Source organism: Tinamus guttatus, unplaced genomic scaffold, assembly GCF_059628265.1.
Source record: "Tinamus guttatus ecotype Peru unplaced genomic scaffold, ASM5962826v1 Tinamus_guttatus_pri_ptg000143l, whole genome shotgun sequence".
Taxonomy (NCBI): domain Eukaryota; kingdom Metazoa; phylum Chordata; class Aves; order Tinamiformes; family Tinamidae; genus Tinamus; species Tinamus guttatus.
The window spans coordinates 685,048-707,930 of NW_028288677.1; the positions used below are offsets into that span (position 1 = coordinate 685,048).

A 22,883-nucleotide genomic window follows, 5' to 3' on the forward strand; every position below is an offset into this window, starting at 1 on the left:
CCCCATCTTTCCCTCTCTTCTTATATTTCTTTTGTATTCTTAAAAAAAAAAAAAGGAGCTGGCAAGAGAATGAAAACCAGACAAGGAGAGTTCTTTGGCCATAGAGCCTCCCCCCTCACCAGGCAGCCCATCCTTTAGAGATGCAGGAATATTTTGGTTTCCCAGTCTTGCAACCTACGTCCCCTGCCCTTAGGGAGGGTGGCTGCACGTCCCCCCGTGTCTCATGTGGAACCCAGGCTCCAGGCCCTCGAGCACTGCAGTTTGGTTTGGCAGTCACATATAGGTCGGAACCACAAGGCAGTTTTGTGCTCCTACCTTTAACCACAGTCTCATTCTTTGCCCTGCAGCCTCTTTTCCTTCGCACGCACCGTGTACAACCGACCCTGGGAGGTGACAGTTCAGGCTTCTTCTGACATCCCTCCCAAACACAGCAGGAAAACCTCCCTTCCCACTGGCAGCTCTGAAATCCCCAAATATCAGAGACTTCCGACTTTCTGACTTGACTTTGATGGGAAACAACTGCACAGCTCTGAGCTGCACCCAAGTGTTGCCTGATGACTTTGTCTCATCCGTATTCAACAACTCACCTGAGCTTTCTACCTCCAAAACCCAGCCTGAGCTTTCGTTGAAGCCTGGCAGATGGTACCTATTTCTTTGCTGCAGTCTGGACTCAGGTGAGCCTATAGAGCAGAGTAAATAGACTCTGTACAGCAAACGGGGTCACAGAATTCCCATCAGCTTTGTTTCCTTCTTGGCTCACAAGCACCTAAGTTTGGGATTCACTGGATGTCCCAAACCCAGCTCTGTACCCTGAGATGTTAAACACATCACACAAGAGAGACTGGGCAGATGTTCTTTAAACTATAGACCTCTAGTTCCTGAAAGGTCTCCTGTGTTTTGTTGCCATCACCTCCTCTCCATCGCTTAAAGAGGAATAAGTAACTTCTTGAGTCCACAAAGTTGCCCGGGTTTTGCTTCATAGCATGGAAGAAGCATCCACCGAGCAGCACATTATATATTTAGGATTATTATTTTGCAGGCATTGCAGTAGCAGATGAAGTTGCAACTGCAATTAGGAGGTAGTCTCTTTAAATACCCCAAGGCATGAGAAATCCAGCCCTTCACACTAACCCTGGAGATGCGTCTGGAGCCGAAGCAGCAGCAAAGTTCAACTTTTCTATCAACCTGCTCCAATTCAGCATCGTTCATTGATTCAAAACCCAGCAAACTTCTTCTTTCTGTGTGAACTTTCTAGTTTTGCCAGCGGGGCGATTCAAATGCAGCAATTCAGTTATTTGTTGTGAATCATTTCCTTGGCTCCACTTCCCTAACAAAATAAAGGTGGGGCTTACAGAGGCACCCGTCTGTGATCTAACTCTTCTCCCATTGTAATCTGTGAAACTCCCACTGATTCTGACGGAGGGAGAGACCCGTGCTGAATAATTCTGAAAAACCCACCCTAAATAAATGCTGTCTTGCTGCTTTATTGCACCGGTCATTTGGAGGGATCTGAAGCTGCTTTATTTCATGATTTGATTTCCCAGTGGAAAAAATATTTTTCTTTCTCTCCCCTCCTTTGTGCTACGGCACCTTCCCCTGATTTGTCAGTCCTCAAAAATGGGTTCGCTTGAAACCTTAACTATTCCAAAGCCTGAAGGCATGGAATGAAAACATTTGGGAACGTGTGGGAAACTATTCCATGGATGGAATAATTAGGTTATGGAATAATTTCCCTGGGACCCATCAGTTAATATGTGGTTTAATCATCACGGCAGCGCTATGTGTTTTTATCACATAGCCACAGATGTTTTTATTATCTATCAGCCTGTCTAATCTTAAGAGTCCCGCTCAGTTCTTCACCTCCCTGATATCTTGTAGCACCACTAGCCCCACCTAAGTTTAAAAATAATGTTTGTAACCAAGTTTTTGCTCACGGCAGCGCGTCCTGCTGCAGGAACGGGCCGTGTCGGGGCGATACTCACTTTCCCTGAGGTAACTGAGGTGAGACAGCAGAACTTCGGTGTTGTAGAGGGTGGTTGTTCGCAGGAAGTCGTCCTTGTTCATTTTGCAGAGCTCCTTGCCATCCATGTTCTGGAAGAGGGAGGTGTCGATCTCCATTAATCCATACTCCTTTATAGCCCAATCCAGCCACTGGCGCACGTGCTCCTGCGTCCATAGGGTGGGATCTGGCAAAGGAGCACATAGGATGCGCTATACGTTAACCTCACGCCCGTAGCGCCCGCGGAAGCCCAACCATAGCGTGAGTGCTCACAGCATGAGCAAGAAATGTGTTATAAAAGGGCACAACTGACTTCCTGGCAGGGTGAGTTCACTTGACAGTCTCCTGCCTGCCTGAATCTTGTGCCTACTGCTCAGGAGCACCCTCGATAGCACCAAATGTGACTTCTCTCCCTTCCAAAAACTAACTCATCCCTTTGAGAGGGGTCTGTTTGTCACCACTTCAGTTCTGCACCGCTCCACGATGACATCAGTGCTGTGTAAGTCACCCCGGCCTTCGCAAGCACATTACAAAATCCCAACAGATGGCATTTGGAAGCTGGAGGACGGCAGTATTTATGGTCAGCAAAGGGGCTCTGAAAAAAAATATATTGCTTAAGCAGAACAGCTCGCCATGGGTCTGAGTCACATTTGTTCACCCTGCTGACAAGAACACAACTCTACCTCTGCTGGCCCTGTAAAACCAGCCCAGCGAGGGGAGGGCGATGTGGATTTGAGACCGTCTCATGCATCATTATCAACTGTCAGCAGAGCTCCAGCTGTGGAATCTTTATGGCTGGCGATGACGTAAGGGAGAGATTGAAGCCGGCTGGAGCTTCGGACCCCGTGCTGATGGTTTGCTGCATCAGTGGTTAAAAAAAGAAAGCACCCTTGAGCTCTGAAAAGCGCGTGAGGTCAGAGAGTGCCAGCAAGAATCTGCACCACTGTTAGAGAGGCCTTTTTTCAGAGCGTATCTGCATTCTCAGATGTTTCCTGTGCTCCTTCTCCCCGAGGAGCCCGTTTGAAAATTGAAGTGGCGAATTCCTGTTCCGTTGCGTTCGGGCAGGACTGTGAAGTCAAGCTCAGGGCCTGATAAATAATAATGACATTTCACCGTTTTCTAATAAACATGGCTTGCTAAAAGCTGAATTTTAAGCATGGAACTCACAGTCATATGTTTGCAAGGGTGCTCCAGAAAAGATGAATTTCCTTTAACATTCAGCACTAGTTAATTTAAATTCTAAGCAGTGGCAAAAGGCCGCAAATTTTATAATGCAAGTATCAAGGGAGGATTCTTTTGTTTAATTGGGAGAGTTATTTGCCTTGTTTTCTAAAATGCAACATTTAGAGGGCAAAATGAACTTGTGGTCTCCTTTTAACAATGATTTTTGAATTTCAGATTTCCTTCAAGCCTATTTATCACTGGAAAAAGACACTGAATGATCTCTGAAAAACTGCCTTCTTAAAACATTGCAGAGAGTTCATTATTATTACTATTGCAAACCTAATGTGACATTGTTCTTGCCTATCTTCACCCTAATGTGCTATAAATCTTTACTCTGGATTGTATTAAAATTGCCAAATGCCTTTCTTGGATAATTTGGGCCTCATATCCTGCAGCCAGAGATCTGGGATGCTGTTCATTATTGTCTTCCAGAGTCTGGTAAATCGCTGTTATTTCACAAGTACCTCAAGGTTTTGATTTGCAGGTGCTCACGAGGAGAAAAGCCCTTTTTTTCACTTTCCTTCAAAGAGGTTTTATATTCTGCATAAATAGCACGTGAAGAGCAGGATAAATGTTCCTCCTTGAGTATCTTCAGCTTTGTTTTTAACGACTAGCTGGTATCACCTAACACCTTTCTAGGCAAGGCTGATGCTGAAAACATACCTGACCCTGTCACCAGTTAGGTTAGCCAGCCTCTCTAAGCAGATCCTAACGAGGGCTTAAACGGCACTTGGAGATTCGCTGTCAATCTTTTATTGGCTTCCCTTCACGCCGTTCAGCTCAAGCTTTTCCCTTTCATCCCAAATAGCAAACGAATGCTTGGGAAGTGTCATCTGTTCGTGGTCAAGCCACGATCAGAGAGCAGAGCTGGATTCCACAAGTACATTTCTTGCTGCCAGCGGCTCGTCTGCTCCAATCAGCCGCAACCCTCAGCACTTTGGGTGAAAAGCTGCACCCCTGGAAATCAGCTTTGGTGCTGAAATTGGGCCAAGACTTGCCTCATAATATTTCCTCTGCTGGAAAGTTCCCGGGCTAAAACTGCTTCTATCCCTGGTGTTTATAAGCTTTGCAAGGGAAAGACTCCTTCTCTTTCCAGGTTCAGACTTCACAGGTTGCCTCTTACAGCAGCTCTCATCCTTGTCTGTCCAATGCACGTGACGTATCCTGACAACTTCAGATTGCAGATATGAATAGCAAATATAGACAGAGAAGTGGTCAGGAGTGGTCCCCTGTCATAATTTTTGGAAGGAAAATGACATTAATCTACTTTTCCTTCAGATTCCAGGTCAAAACATACGCTTAGATATAGGAAATTCAAATTAGCCAGAAACTCCGATTCTTTTTCTTGCTTTTTACATGGTTTGTAAGGAAAAGAATTCCTTAAAGACCAGATAAGCAAGGCCTGTCTGTTCAGCAGACAAGGAAATAAGGCACAGAGGGTTGATGCCAGTGGTACCTGCTGGGACAATGACTCTCCTCTCGTTGGTGGTCATGTTGGGGGGAGGCCCGTTCTTCTCATCCATGTAGGTGCTGTAGCTCATGGGGTTGGGCTCTGTTCCTGCTCCGACGAGTTTGCTGCATTTGTTCACACTACAGTCTACGGGGGACTCCCTAAAAGGTGGAAGGAAACAGATGATCAGCCTTGTTGCTTTTAGGCACTTTTGTGCCAGAAAGAGGTTGGGGATACAGGAATGGGAGCAGAGGAAGGATAAACATCCCGGAGGAGGGAAGTTCGGAGGAGTTTCTTTATATGTGGGAGAGCACAGGTCTTGAGAAAGGGAGAATGGCAGATAGAACCAGATAGAAAGCCAGTGTATATGAGCACCTAACACGTAGGTTTTCCACCTGCCTACTGGTTAGCAAGCACGGAGCCCAGATCCAGCACAGTTCAGGCCGCTGCTTTAATCACACAACCATCCTTCTTGGCTGCCAGGAGCGACGTGGCCGGGGAGGAACCCGTTCCCCGAAGGGTGAGAGCTGTGACACTGCCCCACGTCCCACCCCGCTGGCGAGACCTCCACGTTTGGCCACTAAACAAATTTGCTTCTTAATCTGAACAGGGGGGAGGGAGAAATTACTGCAATTCAGTTATCGTGGCTGGGAGATAAATGCTCCGCCGAGATACTCTGAGGCAGATGGTAATTTTTTCCTCATGTCTTGCTGAGGGAATGTTGCTTGAAAATGGAAATAAGATGTATAACTTACACATGTTCGAATTTAAGGTTTTACTATTTCGCCTACTGTTTTTCCAGGCAGGGAACCAAAATCCGCCCTCGGAGAAGCAAACTGCTGAAGGTCGAACGTCCCCGTGGCAGCCGGGGGAGAGCCGGAGCAGCTGCCGGGACGCCGGCGTTTCCGTGGGGAATGTGCTCCCTGCTAACGTGCCGCTGGAATTCTCCGCGTCAGGTGCTAAACGCTGCCCGTGCGGGCAGAGGAGGGCACCGAGGAGCTGCTTCTTCCCCGAGGGTGTCCCGAGAAGACTCGGCGCTCACAAGAGCGGCGTCCGCGCTCCGTTCCGCTCCGACCCCTGAAAAAGCGTTTTGGGACGGCTGGGTCCGGAGCTAAACTCCGTGGAAATCTGATAGGAGGAGGAGGAACATTCCTGGGAGTAGAATTACCAATGCTTAATTGGGCTGGAGACCAAACTGTCCTTCTCTTAAGAAAAATACCATGAAATGGGAAGATCCTTGCTTTCTTGTCCTCTCTAAGCCACAGTTTCCAAGCAGATCCAAAGGGGGCCTTTTCCTGGGAAATGAGACAGCACTACGTGATTGAGTCAGTTTTGCAGCTCCTGGGGGTCTGTTTCTGTACTGCCAAAGCCCAGCCTGCCCCCAGAAAAGGAATTTAACAGTATCCCAGCAGGAGATAGGTGAGCTGTGGGCCACACAAGGAATTCTGGATGAGGAACAACTACAGGATCAAATGGGAACGGGGTGCCGCGTGCCATGAATAGCGTATTCATCGCGTACAGCTCCTTCCTTCGTTCATGCATTACCCACAGCAGTCTTGGATTTATAGAAAAATTCCCTCATTATTTGAAATGATTTGTGTGACAGCACTTCAGATGCCAAATCATGAGTATTCACGGAGACCCCCTACTTTGGGCTTTGGAAAGGCTGGAATTGCTCGTGTTTGGGACAGAAAAGGCTGCAGAGCCCCAAAAGTAACTGGATATAGGCTGCTTTCACAAGGTCTCTTCAGTTTCTTCACTGTGGCAGAGCCCAAGGAGCACGAAGCTCTACTCGTTCCCTCCGTCTGCCCAAAGGCTCTTCGTTCCAGCAGCTCCCGGAGCAGCCTCTGGGATGCCAAGAGCCTGGTGTTTTGGGAAAGCTGCTGCTAGACTGGCCAACACGGACAAGCAGCTCCCTGGCATGGCCTAATAAATCCTCCAAATAGCTCCGTCCTGGGCTCCAGGTACCTGGAAATAAAGCCATTACTGTCCCAGGGCCTCTGTCTAGGAATTGCCTTTGGCTTTCATTCGAAAGGGCAAAATAAGGGATTACAGCGATGTCCGACCTGACTCAGCTGTGCTCAGTGGGCGATTCCCTCCTCTTTTCCACCCTTTTCTTCCTAGCCTTCTATCCCTCCTCTCTTCCCATCATTTTTAAGCATCTCGCTTCCTTGTAGAGGACCCGTTTGACCCGTTTCATGGTGAGCTTTCCAATCCAGAGGTTCAGCAAGGGCCAAGGCAGGTAACACAGCCGGTGCCTAGAGCAGGGAATCCCACTAGAGGGCTCACATGCTGCTCAAAGGGCATTTTTCTTCTCGCAGACATCATTGCTTCTCCCTTTGTTTTACCCGGGCAAAACGATGATGGCATAAAAATGTTTGCAATGTTTGGCCATGAAGCAGGCTGAGGCCGGAGGCAACTCGTGACACTGCGCCGGAGCTGCCCCTGCTTGCCAAGGAAGGGAAGGGAAGGGGGCACCGTCCCTTCCCATCCCGAGGCTCCGAGCGTGGCTCGTGATGGGCAGAAAAGGCTTTGGGTGCAGGTGAAGCCCAGAATAAATCTGCCCCCTCCGAGGAGGCAGCTGGGAGGCCGTGCTTGGAAAACAAGAGAGGAAGAGGGAGAGTGAGGGCAGGGGGGGTGTTACTGCCTTCAGGTTAGTGGCTTTGGAGCCTGAGGTTGCCGCTCACACGGCCCTGCTTGGAAACAGCCGCGAAAACAATCCCGAAATCTTCCCAAGTCCAGAAATGACAGCGAGGCCCAAGCAGGGCAAGAGCAAACTCCGCCCGTGAATCATCAGCAGCAAAGAGCCACTGACGCAAAGGCTTTTATCTTACAGTAAAATCTACTGTATACTTACGAGGAAAAGGCACGCTGCTGTTTGAAGCCTTCAGCAGCATCCTCTCTTTAGAGAAGGCTACAAGCCGTGGGGCTGCTTTCTGTTTCAAACTGCGCCTTGCAAAGTTCTCAGAAACCAACAGAATAGGTTTCAAGAAGCAAAAACTCCCCCAAGGTACCCCCTGTAAAGATGCAGGGCAAGGGAAGGAGGGCCGACTGCTGAGCACGTTTAGCTGGGCCTGGTTTTTTACACGGGCTTCGACACAGTCAAATTGGGCACAAGCCGTTTATATGGTTGTTTAGTCTCCGAAAACTGAAGTTGAAAATCGCCCCCCTTCTGTTTACTCATGCAAAACGGTCTGACACTGAGCAGGGCCCAGAGGAATCATGAGCGGTGCTCACGACCAAACTCCAACTTCAGCTTTAGTCTAATGATCATATTAAGTGTTGGCTGATTTTCCTTTCAGGGTTTTCGAAATGTTAGACCCTACAGAGGTTAAATTTGTGTATTTTTTCATAATCAGAAAAGCAAGAAGATCTCACCATAGATGCTCCTAGGTGTCAGCCATGTTTTCTGTACAACATAACGTCAATCAGGAGGGATTTCAAAGGCTCATAGAGTGTTTCGTCCATAATGCAAAGCCACTATCCAAACGGCCTATCCTTAAACATAAACCACCCAAGATTGGAATTGCAACTGCTTGGAAACACCTAAATGCAATGTTTTAAGAAAGGGGAGTTGTTTAAATGTTCCATTCATTAGCAAGGCTCTGTTTCAATTCATTTCTCCTTTAATACTTTATGTTTCCAATTGCCCGTATGAGTATTTTATAAATGTAAGGGTTCTGTTTGTGACTTTGAAGTTAAAATTAAATTTAAAACAAATACGGACTCCAAATCCTTCTGTTTAGAAATGAAGTAATTATTGCAATGATTTAAAACTGGGCTAATGTGAAGGTTTGATATGTAAATATTCTGGCTTGCCAGTGAGGCAACGCTCTGCCCACTGGTAGGTTGTGAGTATTGACTGTTATTGCACAGATAAATGTGTCTTCAGCAGCATTTGTGGCACGTTTGTGGGATGCTGGAGCCAGCGATGAGCCGGGGACCTTGTCCCCACAGCTGCAGCGTGAACCCCCTTCCTGGTGCGGGCAACAGTCCTGGAGACTCGCAGGGATGCAGCAGAGCTGGAGGGAACTGGAGGGAGAAAGGAGCCCTTGGCTGCAGGGGGAGCGGGATACTGCCCAACGGGGTGCTTTGGTGGCATGAGGACAACAGGGTGACAGACACTTGGCTTTTCCTTGAGGTGCGGCGCAGGGCGAGCTGCCCGTTCCTTACCTGGAGCCGTTCATGTGGTCGTACTCCCGCTTCACGTTGACCCGCACCGGCTGGTTGATCCACTCCTGCTGCGGCGGCAGGGGGTTGATCTTGTGCGGCTGCCCGTAGTCGGGGTTCCCCGAGGCCGTCATGTCCGCCTTGGCGAGGTGCGCGGCGGCGGCGCCGTACGCCGAGTCGAACAGGGACTGGTCGTCGCTCACCACCGACAGGGCCTCCTGCGGGGACAAACGCGAGCGCTCGCGGGCGGCACCGCTCGCCGGCGGCACCGCTCGCGGCCTCCCTTCGCGCCGGGAGCACCTGCGGGGCCCCGCAGCTGCCCGCCTGAAATTGCCACCTGCAATTGAATTGAATCAGCGCCCGCGGGGGCCGCCAGCCCCTATGCAAAACCCGCGGGCGGCTGCGGGGCCCTTGTGCAGAGAACCAGAGCTCCCTGTTGTTCTCCTTGGAGAAGTGTCTTCATGGGCGAGGTTATACACTACAATAAATACCTGCCCACCGCTGGGCACCCAAAATACCCAAGGAGATGGAGGGTTACATCCCTGGAGCGGCATTCCAAGGCTCCCATATACCTCCCCTCAAAGGGTTTTCCGCCGTGGTCAGATTTTGAGGGAAGCGGTGCAGCTCGCGGCTCTGGCTGGTAGTGCTGCAGGAAAATATGCATTGCTTGACACTTTCTGTTTGTTTTGTGGGCAATATAGGCCTGGCGAGTTACCACGCCGTGCATTTCTAGGAATGCTTCAAAACAGGAAATTGTTATCCCCCTTTTTGCCCTGCCCAAACGCCAAATGTGGACACAAAGTTTGGACTATCAATTTGCTTGCACCGACGCGCTTCAGTTTTCTAAATAATAAACCTCTAGGCTCAGAAAGGTTTGGGGCCAGGTCTATGTCTGGGTACAGCAGCGAGTGGCTAGTGATTCTGCAGGGAGCATTTCTGGTGGTTGCCACATTTGGAGCAGTCCTGTTCCACATTCACAAGACGCAGTCCCGAGCTCTCAGAAATAATAAATTCCTAATTTGTTTGCCCCGCGCCCCCGCAGCAGCACGTAGTTGTCTGGGGCCTGCAAACTTTTTGCTCAAGCCGGGAAAGAAGAGAAGTAACTCTGCAAACTTGGAGTCTCTCGTAGTCAGGGGATTGCAGCAGCTGCACATTTCTAAGCGAAAAGCGGCTATTTTCAGGCCCATGACATCGTCATAAAAAATGTCCACACTTAGAGCCTACTGGGCGAATCTGGGACTCCCTCCCAGCTTGGAAATAACCTGCTTGGAAGCACCAGCGGGTGTGAGCCGGGCTCCAGGAGCGAAGCCCTGCGCCTTGGCTCCATCCCTGGGCAGAAAGCGGGAGCTTCCCTGCACGAGGGCTGATTTTGGGGGGAAATCCAAAGCCTGGGGGGCTGGATGGAGCCATGCGGCCCCTTCTGCGAATCCTTTGGGCTCGCTGAGGAGGGCCATGGAAGCAGGAGCTGGCGAGGCGGCAGCAACGGGTGTTTCCAGCCCAGCTTGGAGCCCTTTCCAGGTGCCCGGAACGCCGAATATTCACCCCGAGCTCTCTGCGTTCACTTTTCTGGCCGTAACCACATTTAAAAGGCATTGCTAAAGATCAAAGATTCAGCCTCCTCCACAAAGGCTGACTTCATACGAGAGAGAAAGGAGAAAAAAACGCTGAGTACTTGAACCCTCCTGCCATGCATGGAAAGATCACTTCCTTCTCTAGAGAACTGGTAGTTTTCTGCTCCTCCTTGCTTCTTATATTGATTTTTTTCCTGGGGAAAATCACTCCAGGTATTTTTTTGTAAGGAGAATGTGACTATAACTCACCAGAACCTGGTTGTGGGACGCAGAGCACCAAAACCTTGGCAGCCCCAGCACCAGCTATGCAGGGCTCGAGGCTAATGTGGACGGTCTATTCCCTGGGCTTTACGAGTCAGCACTTCTCCTGCCAACGTCTCATACGAGCACCGGGCAGATAGCATCGCATTTACAAGAAAGTGAGTCAAATTCAAAGAGGAAAGGAGCCCGTGTGCAGCAAAACCTGATGGATGGCACCCAAAATGAGAGGCAGGAAGGCAGAGTGTTACTCTCCTCTCTCTCCCTCGGTCTTTGGCCTCCCTTTCAGCAAGGCTTTTCCCTGGCGGTGCCTTTTTTTCCCGCTTGCAGCCTCGTGTCTTCGCGTTCGTATTCGGATAGACGCGAAACCGTAACGTGGTAGCTCATCCTAGGAGGAAACGAAGCAGGAAGGAGATAGGCAGAAATAGCAGAAATACGCTGAAACAGGGTGTCGCGCTCAAAATTGGGGCACGATGATTTTGCAGAATTTCTCCAGCGGAAGTTTTCTGGGTATTTTTAAATTCACTACGTTTCAATGGGATGTCAGGACAGACAGATGCGAGGGAGACTGCTAAAACGCAGGGCATATTATTTGGATCTCAAAATGGAAATAAGGGACCTTGAGCATCCCTTAGGCCAGGTTTAATGGCACTCACCAAAGGCTTCCCATGCAGGAAGCAACCAGCATGGGTTTCAACCTACATTACCTTTACAGGTAACCAGGCAGCCTTTAACACCGTCCTTGGCCAGTTTGCCCCACTTACGGCACCACAAATCGCTGCCCACAGCTTTCCTGCTCCAAAACTGCCCATTTTCATTAAAAATACCTTAACGCAGCGCGGGCTGTCGCCGATGGGGAGGCAGCCACTTATATTGTGCTCACTTTGGTTCACCTTCCCTTCCAATGTATTTTTCCTTGTGAAATAGCTGCCTGCCTTGCCCCGAGCGGCCGCGTTCGTAAACAGAGCCACATGGATGTAACTGTGAACATACACACTTGGGTAAATATTATTGTAGCGCTTTTATGGTCTGCTCTGCTGAAGACACATGGAGGGAAGCGGCAAGACGGTTTCGGAGCCTGGCTTGCTGACAAAGCCCACAAAATCCTGTCTTTCCAGCCTAGGTTCTCCCTGCCGAAGTGTTGGCAACGTGGCAAACCTTCTCCCAAGGTTTCGGGAGCAGTGCAGGGAGACACGAGGATCCCGGGTCCCTTCTTGATTTTGCCATGATCCTATTGTCCCCGTCGCGTTCGCAGAGCCCGCGATCGTATCCTGTTTTGGTCTGCGACCCCATTCCCTTCACAATCGCAGGAAGCCCATCAGGAAACGTTCACCGGGTGCTGTTATGTTTCCATCCGCAGAGAACAAAACATGCACTTTCAGCCCGAGATGACTTATTCCAGACTAAGGAAAAACAACAGCATGAAAGAAGCAGAGCGGAGCCTCCAGGAGAGCGCGCGGCGTGGACTTCTCCCCGGGAAGAGGGGTGGAAATCCCGAGTGCTGCTGAACTCCGCCAGCCTATGGAATGTGGAAAGCCGGGCTCAAACCTTACGGAGAGACCGGCCCACGAGGAGCAGTCGGTAACACCCGGAGCGGTGTCCCCGTCCCAGGGCTCCTTATCCATTTCCCAGTGTCCCATCCCAGCAGGGGAGCTGCCAGGGATGCTGTGGGCCTGTGTTTTCCCTCCCTTGGGACGAGCCTGTTGCGCACATGCCTAGAGGAAAAGCAGAGATTCGGGGGTTTCTCCGCTCGCGGCGCTCCAAGGAAAACAGCGGGATTCCGCGCGGATGTTCTCTTTGTCAATGGAGATATTCGTACAGGAAAACCCAGCTTGCGCCGCTGGAAGTTCCCTGGGACTTTTCACTTGAGCTCGTTTCTTTATGAAGTTCTGCACGTTTTAATCTGAGAGGCCGGGCAAGGGCCTGGCAGGCCTCGGGGATTCCTGCCTCTTGGATAAGCCGCTGTGGTTCCAAATCACAACTCGGTACCTGGTGTCTCCGGCGCCAAGAGGCCGAGCGGAGGCTCCTTTTCCTAGGGAAATGCTGCTGGACGGAGAGGCCTTCCCCGGGACAACGCTCCGCACCCTGGCTAAGAGGAAAACCCCGTCGAAAAGCGGCTTAACGATCTTCTAATATTTCCATGCAATTAAAGGCCACATCTGTCTCCCAGACCCCGTCCTCCTTCGCTAATGTACAGACATGAACTAAACAGTCTGTCTTGTCGATTCGCAGGGTAACAAAGGGGCCTATTCATAACACAGGCACTTGGGCTATTCGGCGTGTGCGAAATGAAATAGAGTTTGCATTTGGAGAATAACCCGGGCTGCAGCTAGCAGGAGATTTCTGCTCCAATAAATCAATCAGCTTTACCGGCTAATAAAATAGCCCCCCTCGCCGCTCCGAGCGCGCGAGCCAGACGGCCGCCCTACGGAGAGGCACCCACCGCTCCGGAGCCTTGGCAAAACTGAGAGCTGGAGGGGTGCAAACTTGAAGAAACTATTAAGTTTTTTAGTTGGGTTAAGTGAAAAATAGGTATCCGCTTGGCTGGGATTTCTGCAGCTGCTTAAGGAGGTGCCCTGGGCCCCAGGAGCTTGGGTGGCCTCTCTGCGGCCTCACCTGCCTCAGGTAGCAGGTTCCCATTGAACATTTGTCTGGGGGAGGATAAGAGCCAAATCTGGTCGCTCTGGTTGTTCCAGGTACTCCAAATGCCTCATTTCAGCTTTAACCTTTTCAGTTTTCTTCAAGCGTTTTGTTTCTAAATGAAGAGCAGTTTCAAAAATTTGGAAAATATTAGAAAGTACCAAGTAGGACTTTCAGCAATTTAAATCCCTTTTGCTCTTTCAAAATGAGCAGGCTGGCGAACACTAACCTTTCCTGCGAAATAGGTAGCCTTGTGACAAATTTGCATCTTTCTGATGAAAGGACATGAAGCTGAAAACAAACGCAGTGTTATCTGATGTGAATCCGCCTGTACTTTGCTGCCTGGGCGAGGTTCTGCTTTGGTAAATGTCTTATTTCTGAGCGTCCACAATTTGGGATGAAAAGATGATCCTGTTGCATAGTGAGCAGATTCCCACTTCCATTCCACGCGTGAAGCCAGGGCTTGTATCCATCACGGTGCCCTGGCAGGGCACATTTTATATATGTTATAGGGATATATATGCTCACGTAGGCTCTGCTCTCCCCTGCTCCTTCATTCCACGCTAGACATGCATGTTTGGAGATGCCTGAGGATCTCAGGATCCATCAGGAAAGCAACTTTCTTCAGTATCCCCAGAGAAAAAAAAATATCAGGCGTCTGCATTAAACACACTGAAAAAAACAGTCGAGTTGTGTCTCACACGCAGAGCTTTGCACGGAGGGGGAGATTTCAGGCCACGTTTCTCACCTGTGAAAAAGGTCACCTCTCTTTTTGGTTAGCACACGGGCAAACGAGGACACGAAGGACTCGCAGGAGCTGCCAGAGGTCGAGGAGCCCGACGGTAGTAAAACCAGGCGGCGAGCCCAGCCGGCTGGACGGCCTCCAAGCGCCTCGGATGCCGAGCCCGGAACGCGTTTCCTTTAGGGACATCTTCAAATGCAGAAACATGAGTCAAGCAACCAAAGCAGCGTTTAACTTCCTTTAAGGCTTTGCAGAACGGGGCTTTCTGCCTCAACCCGGGTGATAAGGCGAAAAGGTAAGAAATAGGTGGGCAAGAGCTCGGCACGCAGGAGCAGGCGCCCCGCGTTGGGGTTCTGCTTCATTCTGCTCTGGTCCTCTAAAGACTTAATTCGTCCTGAAAATCAGAGGTGTCTCTCTGAAGTCTAGTAGTTTGCTCAGGAAAGAGCTTGAATTTCTCCCCATCTCAATAGCATGCTAAAGGCATTTGGAATGCCTTGAAGTGTGATAATTGGAAGTAAGAATATACACGAAGCCGAAATAACCCAGGATTAGAAATATATATTACCAGCACTACTTGCATTAAAGTGAATTAATCCACCCAGCAGCACCTGAGCGCACCGCTTTGGTGCCCTAAGTAAAGAAAAAGAGAAAACTGCCGGATTCATTAGCGATGAATCCCATGTTTAGCGGGATGAAGCGCTGCCGGCGAAGGAATCCCGAGGCCGTTTTCCTGCCGTGAGGGAGAGGGAGGTTGATGTGTGTGTTAGTGTGTGGCTGACAGTCACACCCTGGCGCAGCCGCGAGCGCCGTGCGAGCTGCTGTAAGAACAACAGGAAATGGCCGCGGGTATTTATAGCGTTATTGTGTTTACCCGAGCGATGCTGTGCACAGATTAGCGCCGAGGCGTTCGAGGCAGCTCGGGGCAGCTGGACACTCACGGGCACCCCATGCGGTGCTTCCCTTGGGACAAATCCCAGCTCTCCGCTGCCCCCAGAGCCCTTTCCAAGCCCTTTATTCCCAGGTGGGGAAAAAATCCCTTCTTTCTGGGCAAAAAGGGGCTGTTTCCCCACAGGGACCAGCTGCAGGTGCCTTGCCTGGGCCTGGCAGTCTTTCTGCTGCCTTGGCCACGGCAAAGGAGCCTTTTTGAATTCGTTGCCTTTTCTAGAGAAAACCCCCTCCCCGCGGGAGATGGAATCGATACCGCAGCAGCCGAGTATCTCGCTGGGCTGCGAGGCCTCCGCCCGCGCGCCACGGCCGTGCCAGCCTCTATCCATCTCTGCAGGCCATCGCAGGGAGAGATACAGAAGCAGCGACAATAAAATAATGATGATAAAAAGCAGTCTAAGCCAGGAAGCAAAAAAAAATTTAAAAAAAACCCCAACCCTGTTATTACTTCATTGTCAGAGCAGTTTTCCTTATCTTAGTCAAATCTACTGAGGTTTGCTCGGAGCCGTTCAACAGTTGCTCATTTCTTTGTTTACACCCCATGATTTCTAAAAAACGCGATTAAAAGCGATCAGAAGGACCCATCATATGACACCGAGGCCATTTACGGCCGGGGGAGGCTCTTCTTAGCCAATGTTAACCTTCTTGCTGGGAGAGGTGAAGGAAATCCTGCTTTAATTTGAGCTTCCAGCCATCATCCCCGGCCTATCTCTAAGGGAAATCAGAGCATCTCGGCGGTGCTGTTGTTTGCAAATATAATAAGTCCCCTTTTTGTCTGCTCCAAAACCACCCAGCGGCCGAGCAGCGTGGGGAAGGGGCTGCCAATGGCAGCGAGGCCCCGTTTGCCATTAATTCCTGCGATTGAGCCAATATCCAAGGCTCGTCCCCCTGAATGCCATTCAAATCATTATCAGTTCTACTAGCGCTTCATTAGGGATGTGCTCATCACGCCGGGGCTGATTTGCATCCTCTTGTGCCCGCTGCTGCTCCAGGTGTCCCATTGTCACGGGGAGGCAGGAATTAATGAACATTAATGAACGCAGCGGCCTCCTTTGAGCACGGGCCCGCTAGAAGAAACAGAGAAAGGAGCGGGGCCAAGGGCCTATCTGACTTCATCTGCACTGAGGCCTTTCCTGGGGTTTCGGCAGGTTTAATTTTCAAATTAGAGGCTCCCTTTTCGCCGCTTCCTTTTCCCCAGGCTGCCTGTGGCAGTAATTCCCCTCGTGGGTGGCAGCCGTGGGGCCGCTTTGCCCGGTGCCCGCGTCTGCTTGGCCACAGGCAGCCTGCAAAGCCTCGACACGTTTAATATCCAGATTCAGGCTTTATGGGAAACACTGCTGAGCTCTTCCCTAAGGAATAGAGTCACCTGTTCTTGGGCTGAGCCCTTGCGTCTCGCAGAGCTTTGCTAGCGGACACGGGTAGAGGGGGCAAACGGGGACTCCATGTGCTTGGGAAACACCAGGAGCCCAGGTCTCCTCTGCCTCATTCTGCCTCTCTGGCCTTCCCTGGGCATCTTTTTGATTCGGATGAGCCAAAAATCAGCCTCTTCAAGCAAAATTGCCCGCCCAAAGTGAGCAGACAATCCGGCACGCGGGTGTCAGAGCACGGGCTGTGCTTTTCTGCTGCGTTTCACAAGCCACCAGCGCCGTGAAACGTGGAACATGTGAACGTGGCTTTTATCTGCTGAGAGAAAAGATACCAGAAGAGAACGCTTCCCCCCTTATCTTTTCGCTAAATAATAGATGGCTGATTAGGATGCGAGATGCAACGAAAACGTGGGGACAGACAATTTGTCACATACACTCATGGTCCACAATACACATCTCCAGACAGGTTTGCATGGCATGGCAGCTACAAAAGTGCTGCTCACAAGGCAGAATTTCTGTGGTTTAAGGTTATTTTAATTTTTTTTTTGGGGGGGGATAGGTCTGCAGCTGCTAGTTTTGAAACGACCAATCCTTGAGCTGTGAAAGTACAAAAGAGAGGGCAATTCATGGAAGAAAAGGACCATCAGAGCGGGATTCTGCCTCTAGAGCGGCCGCTGTTATTTGAAAACACATCAAAATTTGGCTTACGGAAGAAACCATCTGGTATTTAGGCCTCGCTGCAACAGCAGGAATTATTTTGCACTGTTAGGATGTGTCTGTGGTGTCACCGAGAGGGTTTTCCCAGGAATAGCATGTGGAGCAGGTGCAGAGCGGGACGCTCGGGATAACCCCACGGAGGAGCTTGGAACATTTGTATTCATCCTGGCTGAAAAAAAGCTGCGAGACGATATGGGAATAGTCCATAGCTAAACTGGGAGCATCATATCACCAAGGAAAAGTGTTACTGAAGTTAGGAAAAAATAATAATTTGTCCTTTAGAAAGTTTGCAAAGGGGATTATGGAGCGTGGTCGTGTCTGGAGGAGGGCTGGACTCGGCTCCAGAATTGTTCCCGCTCTGGAGTTCAGATTAAGGGCCTTAACTTTCCTCCACTCGTGAGGAATTTCGGAGCAGAATCTCTGGTTACAGACGGTGCTTAGCACAACAGAGACCGCTCCGGTCTCAAGGCACTACTACAACACAAATAATTCCTAACACTAATGATCGGCCATAATTACATCCTTCCTGAAACAGAGATGACATCTGAGAATAGCAAAAAAATGAAGAGCAGAAAACGGCGAGTTTGTTTCATCCGCTGCCCTGTATTCTACGCGAGTCGGAAAATGCCTCCCCCTCAGCTCCAGAGGTGTAAATCCAGAGGAATTCCAGAAGATTAATTGCAAGCAAGCGTGGATGCCAAGGATTTGACTTCGGAAGGGCTCTGTCCAGTCGCTAAAACCTTTGCCCGCTCGTCCACAAGTGCTGGGAAGGCATCGGATTCTCGGGAGCACCGAGCTGGATTTGGGATGTGGTCCTGAAACCGGCAAAGCGGATGCAGACCGGTCTCATCTTTATCAGGAAGAAGGAAGATCAAGTAAAAGCGTCCCAGATCCTGCTAAAACACACGGGATATCTGGATATCCCTGTGTGAGTTCTTCACTTAACCTAAGTTCATTCTTCCTCTTGCCAGAGAGGTGCCATTCCAGACAATTTTGGTAATATTTGCAGGTTGATACTGGAAATTCTTGCCCTGATCTAGCAAATCACTGCACACATTTTAAATTCGGAATGGTTTTAATGCATTCATTTATGGTGCTTGGAAATCCCACCAAAATCTACATATTTGTGCTGCTGCAAGCCAGGCATGTGCACGGTAGCTCTAACCCAGGAAGGATATTACCGTGCATGAGTTTTCCCAGCAAGTTTGGGCTAGGAGTGTCATCATGAGGAAAATGACTTCTCACAGCAGCTCTTTTGAGTGTGATAATGACCCGAAATAATTTGCGGTCCTTCGGGATCAATTTATGGATGGGCATCTATCTATCTGGCTTTGCAACCCGTGTGTGTATCACTGATGTCTGGCCCAGGTTCGTGTCGTTGAGGGTTTCGTAAAACCTCCCTTTCCAGGTTTGCACAAGGGTGTTTCGGTCCGAGAATCCACGGACAGCTCTAATACCAGGGAATGGCCACCAGGACTCGGTTTCTAGCTGTGACTTGCCGAGTGCCCCATTTCTTCCTATATTTTACCTCCTAGTTTTGCTTTCTTGCCTTGCCGGTTTAGATTAGGGGCTCTTATTCCACCTACGTGCCACGCTTCGGCCTGCTGGGAGCCTCTGGGGAGCACAGCCATAATACGAGGAATTAATCATAGGAGTCACAACTTCTGGTTCTAATCAGGAGTCCATCCGAGAAGCTGATCTGCAACATGACCCTCGTGGACAAATCCGGAGAATTTAATAGGGATTAAATCAATGGAGTTTTTATAGAAATTGAATTAGACTGTATAGAAATCGCTCCATAAACGGAGCACAGCAGAAAAGGCTACACTTGCTCGATTTTCCCCTGGATTCTGCAGAGAGATGTAATTTTCTGTTAACTTTCCTGGGGTAATCCCAAATTATTTGATGACACTGTATTTCCTTCCCTGGCAGTGCTAAATGCCCTCACTTGAAAGCTCCGATCCTGCTAAACAAGAGCAAATGGCACCAATTTGGGTGGGAATTTGCAGCTAGCCATATATGTTTCTCGGGATTAGACCCTGCTGGCACTTATCTCCATGCTCATGTATAACTGTACCCCTGCAGCCATGCGTTGGGTGGCATTGGGTCGCATTCCCCTCTATCAGAACAAGAAGACAAGTGATTAAGGAGCGGCGGTGTAAACGAGATTGCGCGTCTCTAATTCCACATCAAGACTGCAATCACTGCGGACCTGTGATTCTGAGAACCACGGAAAAGCAGCACTTCCCCAAGGATTTTGCACTGATGCTTTCACGGGAGATTTGCAGGGTTGGATGAGCTGCTAAAGAAACAGGGGCTGCAAAAAGAGAGTAAAAACCCTTCGGCCAAAGGGTTTGGTAGGGGGGTTGTTCCCATCCCACCGCGGACACGGCTGAGGGCGATGCCATTTCCACAATATATCCATGAGTGTTTTGGAGAGCGCTTCTGCCCTGCATATTTTAGGCACTAAGTTGTAGTGCCAAGTTCAAGCACCAAGTATCTTCACCCTTACGAGCCACAATGCTCCTTTTCTGCTTTGCAGGGCACGGCTGCAGCCCGTTTCCCCCCATGGGGCTGCATTTCTGCAGCCCAAGTGTTGCCTCGTGGCAGCTGGCAGTGCAAAACCCAAGTGGATACGAAGAGGGCACTGTCACTCTAGGCAGAAAAAAAGAACGGCAAACACGCGCGGCGAGCGCCGTCCCAAGTCCCAAGGAGATTTGGAACAGGAGCAGCTACAGTTTCCTTTGTTCTGTTAAAAGGAAAAAGGAAACACATCAGGAAACCAGACTGTGGAGCACAGGAAGTCTCACTTTGGCTGATAAAAAGGAACTGATGGGAGCTTGGTTCGGGCGCAGTTATAAGTCAATCAAGCTTGGAACAACAAGAAGAGCTATTCAGAAGAAGCCAGAGAGCCGAGCTCTGCTGCTAGCTATAAACATGGTATTTAACCTTTCTAAATCTCCTGCTTACCTGCTTTTTTAAAAAATAAATCTACTATAAAAAAACATTCACATAAGACTTTTCTCATCATACAAAAGTCGGTTTCCAGAACTCACCACACCTTCCACTGAGACCACCACGCTTCACTCCACTTTCTATCTTTCACTCATCAGCTAGCTTTAAAAAAGCACATTTTCTTGCTGATTTGTCTCCTTCCCTCAGATCAAAACCAGCATTAGTTCAGAGCGGCAGTTTTTTGCTGAGTGGGAAATCGGCAAATGAGTAATTAAAGGCTCCCCTGCCCGTTAGGTTATTTTCACCCGCTCGGCTTGATTGACAAGTGTGGGCCAACAGGCCAACGTCCCGTCCCTGGGGCTTGCTGAGGTTCCCTCTGGGCTTGTGAGCTGCATTTGAGGGGGAAGAAAAGGGGGCAAAGAGCTTCCCGTGAGGAAGCAGGACAGATGCACCGGGATTGGCTTGAGCAGCAACACACAGCAAGGTGCATCCCTCTGCTTTGGGCCCGTGCCTTCCAGCTAAGGGAAAACCTTTCTGGTAGCCGGGCGGAGGAGGAGGGAGGTGACATTTGTGGCTTTACTACAAGAGCGGGTTTCTAGATCAGTGTTCCTCGCTGGGGAGATACGCATCAGTCCTTATGTGGCCTGGGTAATGAGAGGGAAAAAAAAAAAGAAAAGAAGTAGTAGATGCATTAACCTTTTGGAGGCTCATGCTGCAGCACCCACTGCTGCTTCTACCACTGCAATCCTGGCTGAGGATAAATCACCTTGAGGTGCCCCCGATCGCCCCGGGTCTATGATGGCACCGCAGGTTAGCGGGGCCCGGGGCCTGCGCTCGGGCAGGTTATTTGCAGGAGGCAGCAGAAAAGCACATTTGCATGGGGATATTTTAGTCTGCGTTTTCAAAACCGCCACTAAATACGCGCTGAGAGGCCCGTGAGAAAGGGTTCGCTCGGAAAGTGGTCCTGGGCATCACCCATGGAAGTGGGAGACTTCTTAGAATGTGAGAAACAGGCTCCTCACCAGTCCTTTTCATATGCCAGTGCTATACCTGTTCATTTATGTTCACACATGCACGAGAGCAGCAGCCAGACGCTGCAAGCAGATGAGTTGCTCAATTCAGAGGAGGATCTGAGGAGAATTTTACCTTGAGGGGGAGAGTTGGTTTTGGACCCGTCTCCTCAGCTCCTGCTTGTGTGTGTTTGTGCTGACGGGACCCAGGGCCTTCAATGGGCACTCAAATAAACCCCAGCAGAGCGACAAACTTTCAGTTTCCAAAGGCAAGTGCTGTGGAAACACCTCAGGTGCTGGTGTTTTAAGGGGAAGAGAATGAAAGACAGCCCATCTGTAAGGTGCTGGGGTCGGATGCTTGCAGCTCTGCTCTTTTAAAGGCATTGGCATCCAGAGGAAAGTCTTCTCTCAAGACAGGAAGGAGAGACTGAAGAGAGTAAATTGTTTGCTGCAAAAATTGCTGTAAGGCCATTTGCACCTTCCGAGCAGATCTCACCTTATCAGTGTGCCATCTAAGCCCTCACTCTGCAGTGTAGTCTTCTCTTCTCTTGATTTCTGCCCCTTTCTCATAGAAATGCAATGAATAATTCTGCTCTGATACACCCAGGCACAAGCAAAATGTTCCTTGGGATATTTGCCGCAGGAAGCCGGCCCTTTCCCTCATCTGACAGTAGCAGCATCACGGAATTAGAAGAAATAACTAAAACAAAAGCCTGAAATCCTCAAGACTTGCATGCTACTACTCAAAGTGACCACATCCTGTTAGGGTGAAATCCACAGTGGCAGAGAGAAGCTATAAAAGGCTCTCAGCACCTCTTTAAAGCCTCAATTTTAGGCACCCCATGTGCCTAAAATGGAATCAGTTGTGCTGCAGAATGTGCATTTTTTTTGTTGTTTCAGACCACTTTTCCTTCCCATACCAGGAAAAAAGATCTAGTGCCACCCTATGTGTGACATCAACGCCGAAATGGGAGGTGTCAAGGCACTTGTAAGCCTTGGAGGTTTCAGAGGGTTTGGCTCAAAACTGCTCTTGAGGGAGAGCAACGCGGAAAGATCCCGCGGACAAACATCCATGTAGCTTTTCCAGCTAAGATTCTCGCCCTAGGAGTCAATGCCTTTTTGCCAGGGAAGGCCAGGGCCGTCTGAGAGCGGCCGTTGAGGCTCTCTCGGAGAGGAAACAAGTTCTTAGCTGGAGATACCGAGTTTCAGGCCGAGAGCAACCGCCTGCAGTTCACGAATGACAAGGAACAGTGATTGCAGCAGGAGCCCTACCCCACCCTGGGCCCTGGCAGCACCAGTCGCACAGAATATCAACAGAATATGGAAATGAATTAATAAAGATGAGGATTTGCAGCACTTCTTTCCCTGTAAAAGCCCTTAGGACATTATTCTGGAGGTCGCTTGCCAAATCAGCCAATCCAACCCTCAAGCTGGGGATTAAATAGTTTGAAGAATGCAACAAGAATCGCTACCCACCCCTTGGGAATTAATGTATATATTCCTTCTGGATAAGCAATGATTTTGAGGAAAGAAGGGACGTTTTCCCGACCCGATGCATGGGGTCAGCAACACCGCGTGTGACGTAGGGCAGCGCAAAACGTCCCAACGTCCCTGCTTAAACGTCCCCTGGGAGGGCAGCTTCAATTCACCCCCGTGTTCAGCATCCACGGCAGAAGAAAACGCAGCCCGGGCTCATCCTGGCCTAGGAATTTGCCCTGCATTTCAGCAGGATTCCAGGGAAACTTTCCCAGCTTGGCAAAGCAGCCATCGGAAGGCCGGTCAAGACCGTCAGATGCCCCCATCTCCAATTCATGTGCTGGGCTGTATAGCACTTA

At 49.8% G+C, this 22,883-nt stretch overlaps 1 protein-coding gene across 2 annotated transcripts in view; it reads right to left on the reverse strand.

The window, feature by feature from the left end:
- FLI1 (Fli-1 proto-oncogene, ETS transcription factor) overlaps positions 1–22,883 on the reverse strand; it is a 43,470-nt gene that overhangs the window by 11,287 nt on the left and 9,300 nt on the right. For both annotated transcript variants that reach the window (XM_010219714.2, XM_010219715.2), the window contains 3 exons: positions 8,847–9,061; positions 4,680–4,834; positions 1,983–2,186 (listed from right to left, as the gene is read on the reverse strand). In XM_010219714.2, the coding sequence (XP_010218016.1) occupies positions 1,983–2,186; positions 4,680–4,834; positions 8,847–9,061 (574 nt within the window). The remainder of the gene's footprint in view (positions 1–1,982; positions 2,187–4,679; positions 4,835–8,846; positions 9,062–22,883) is intronic.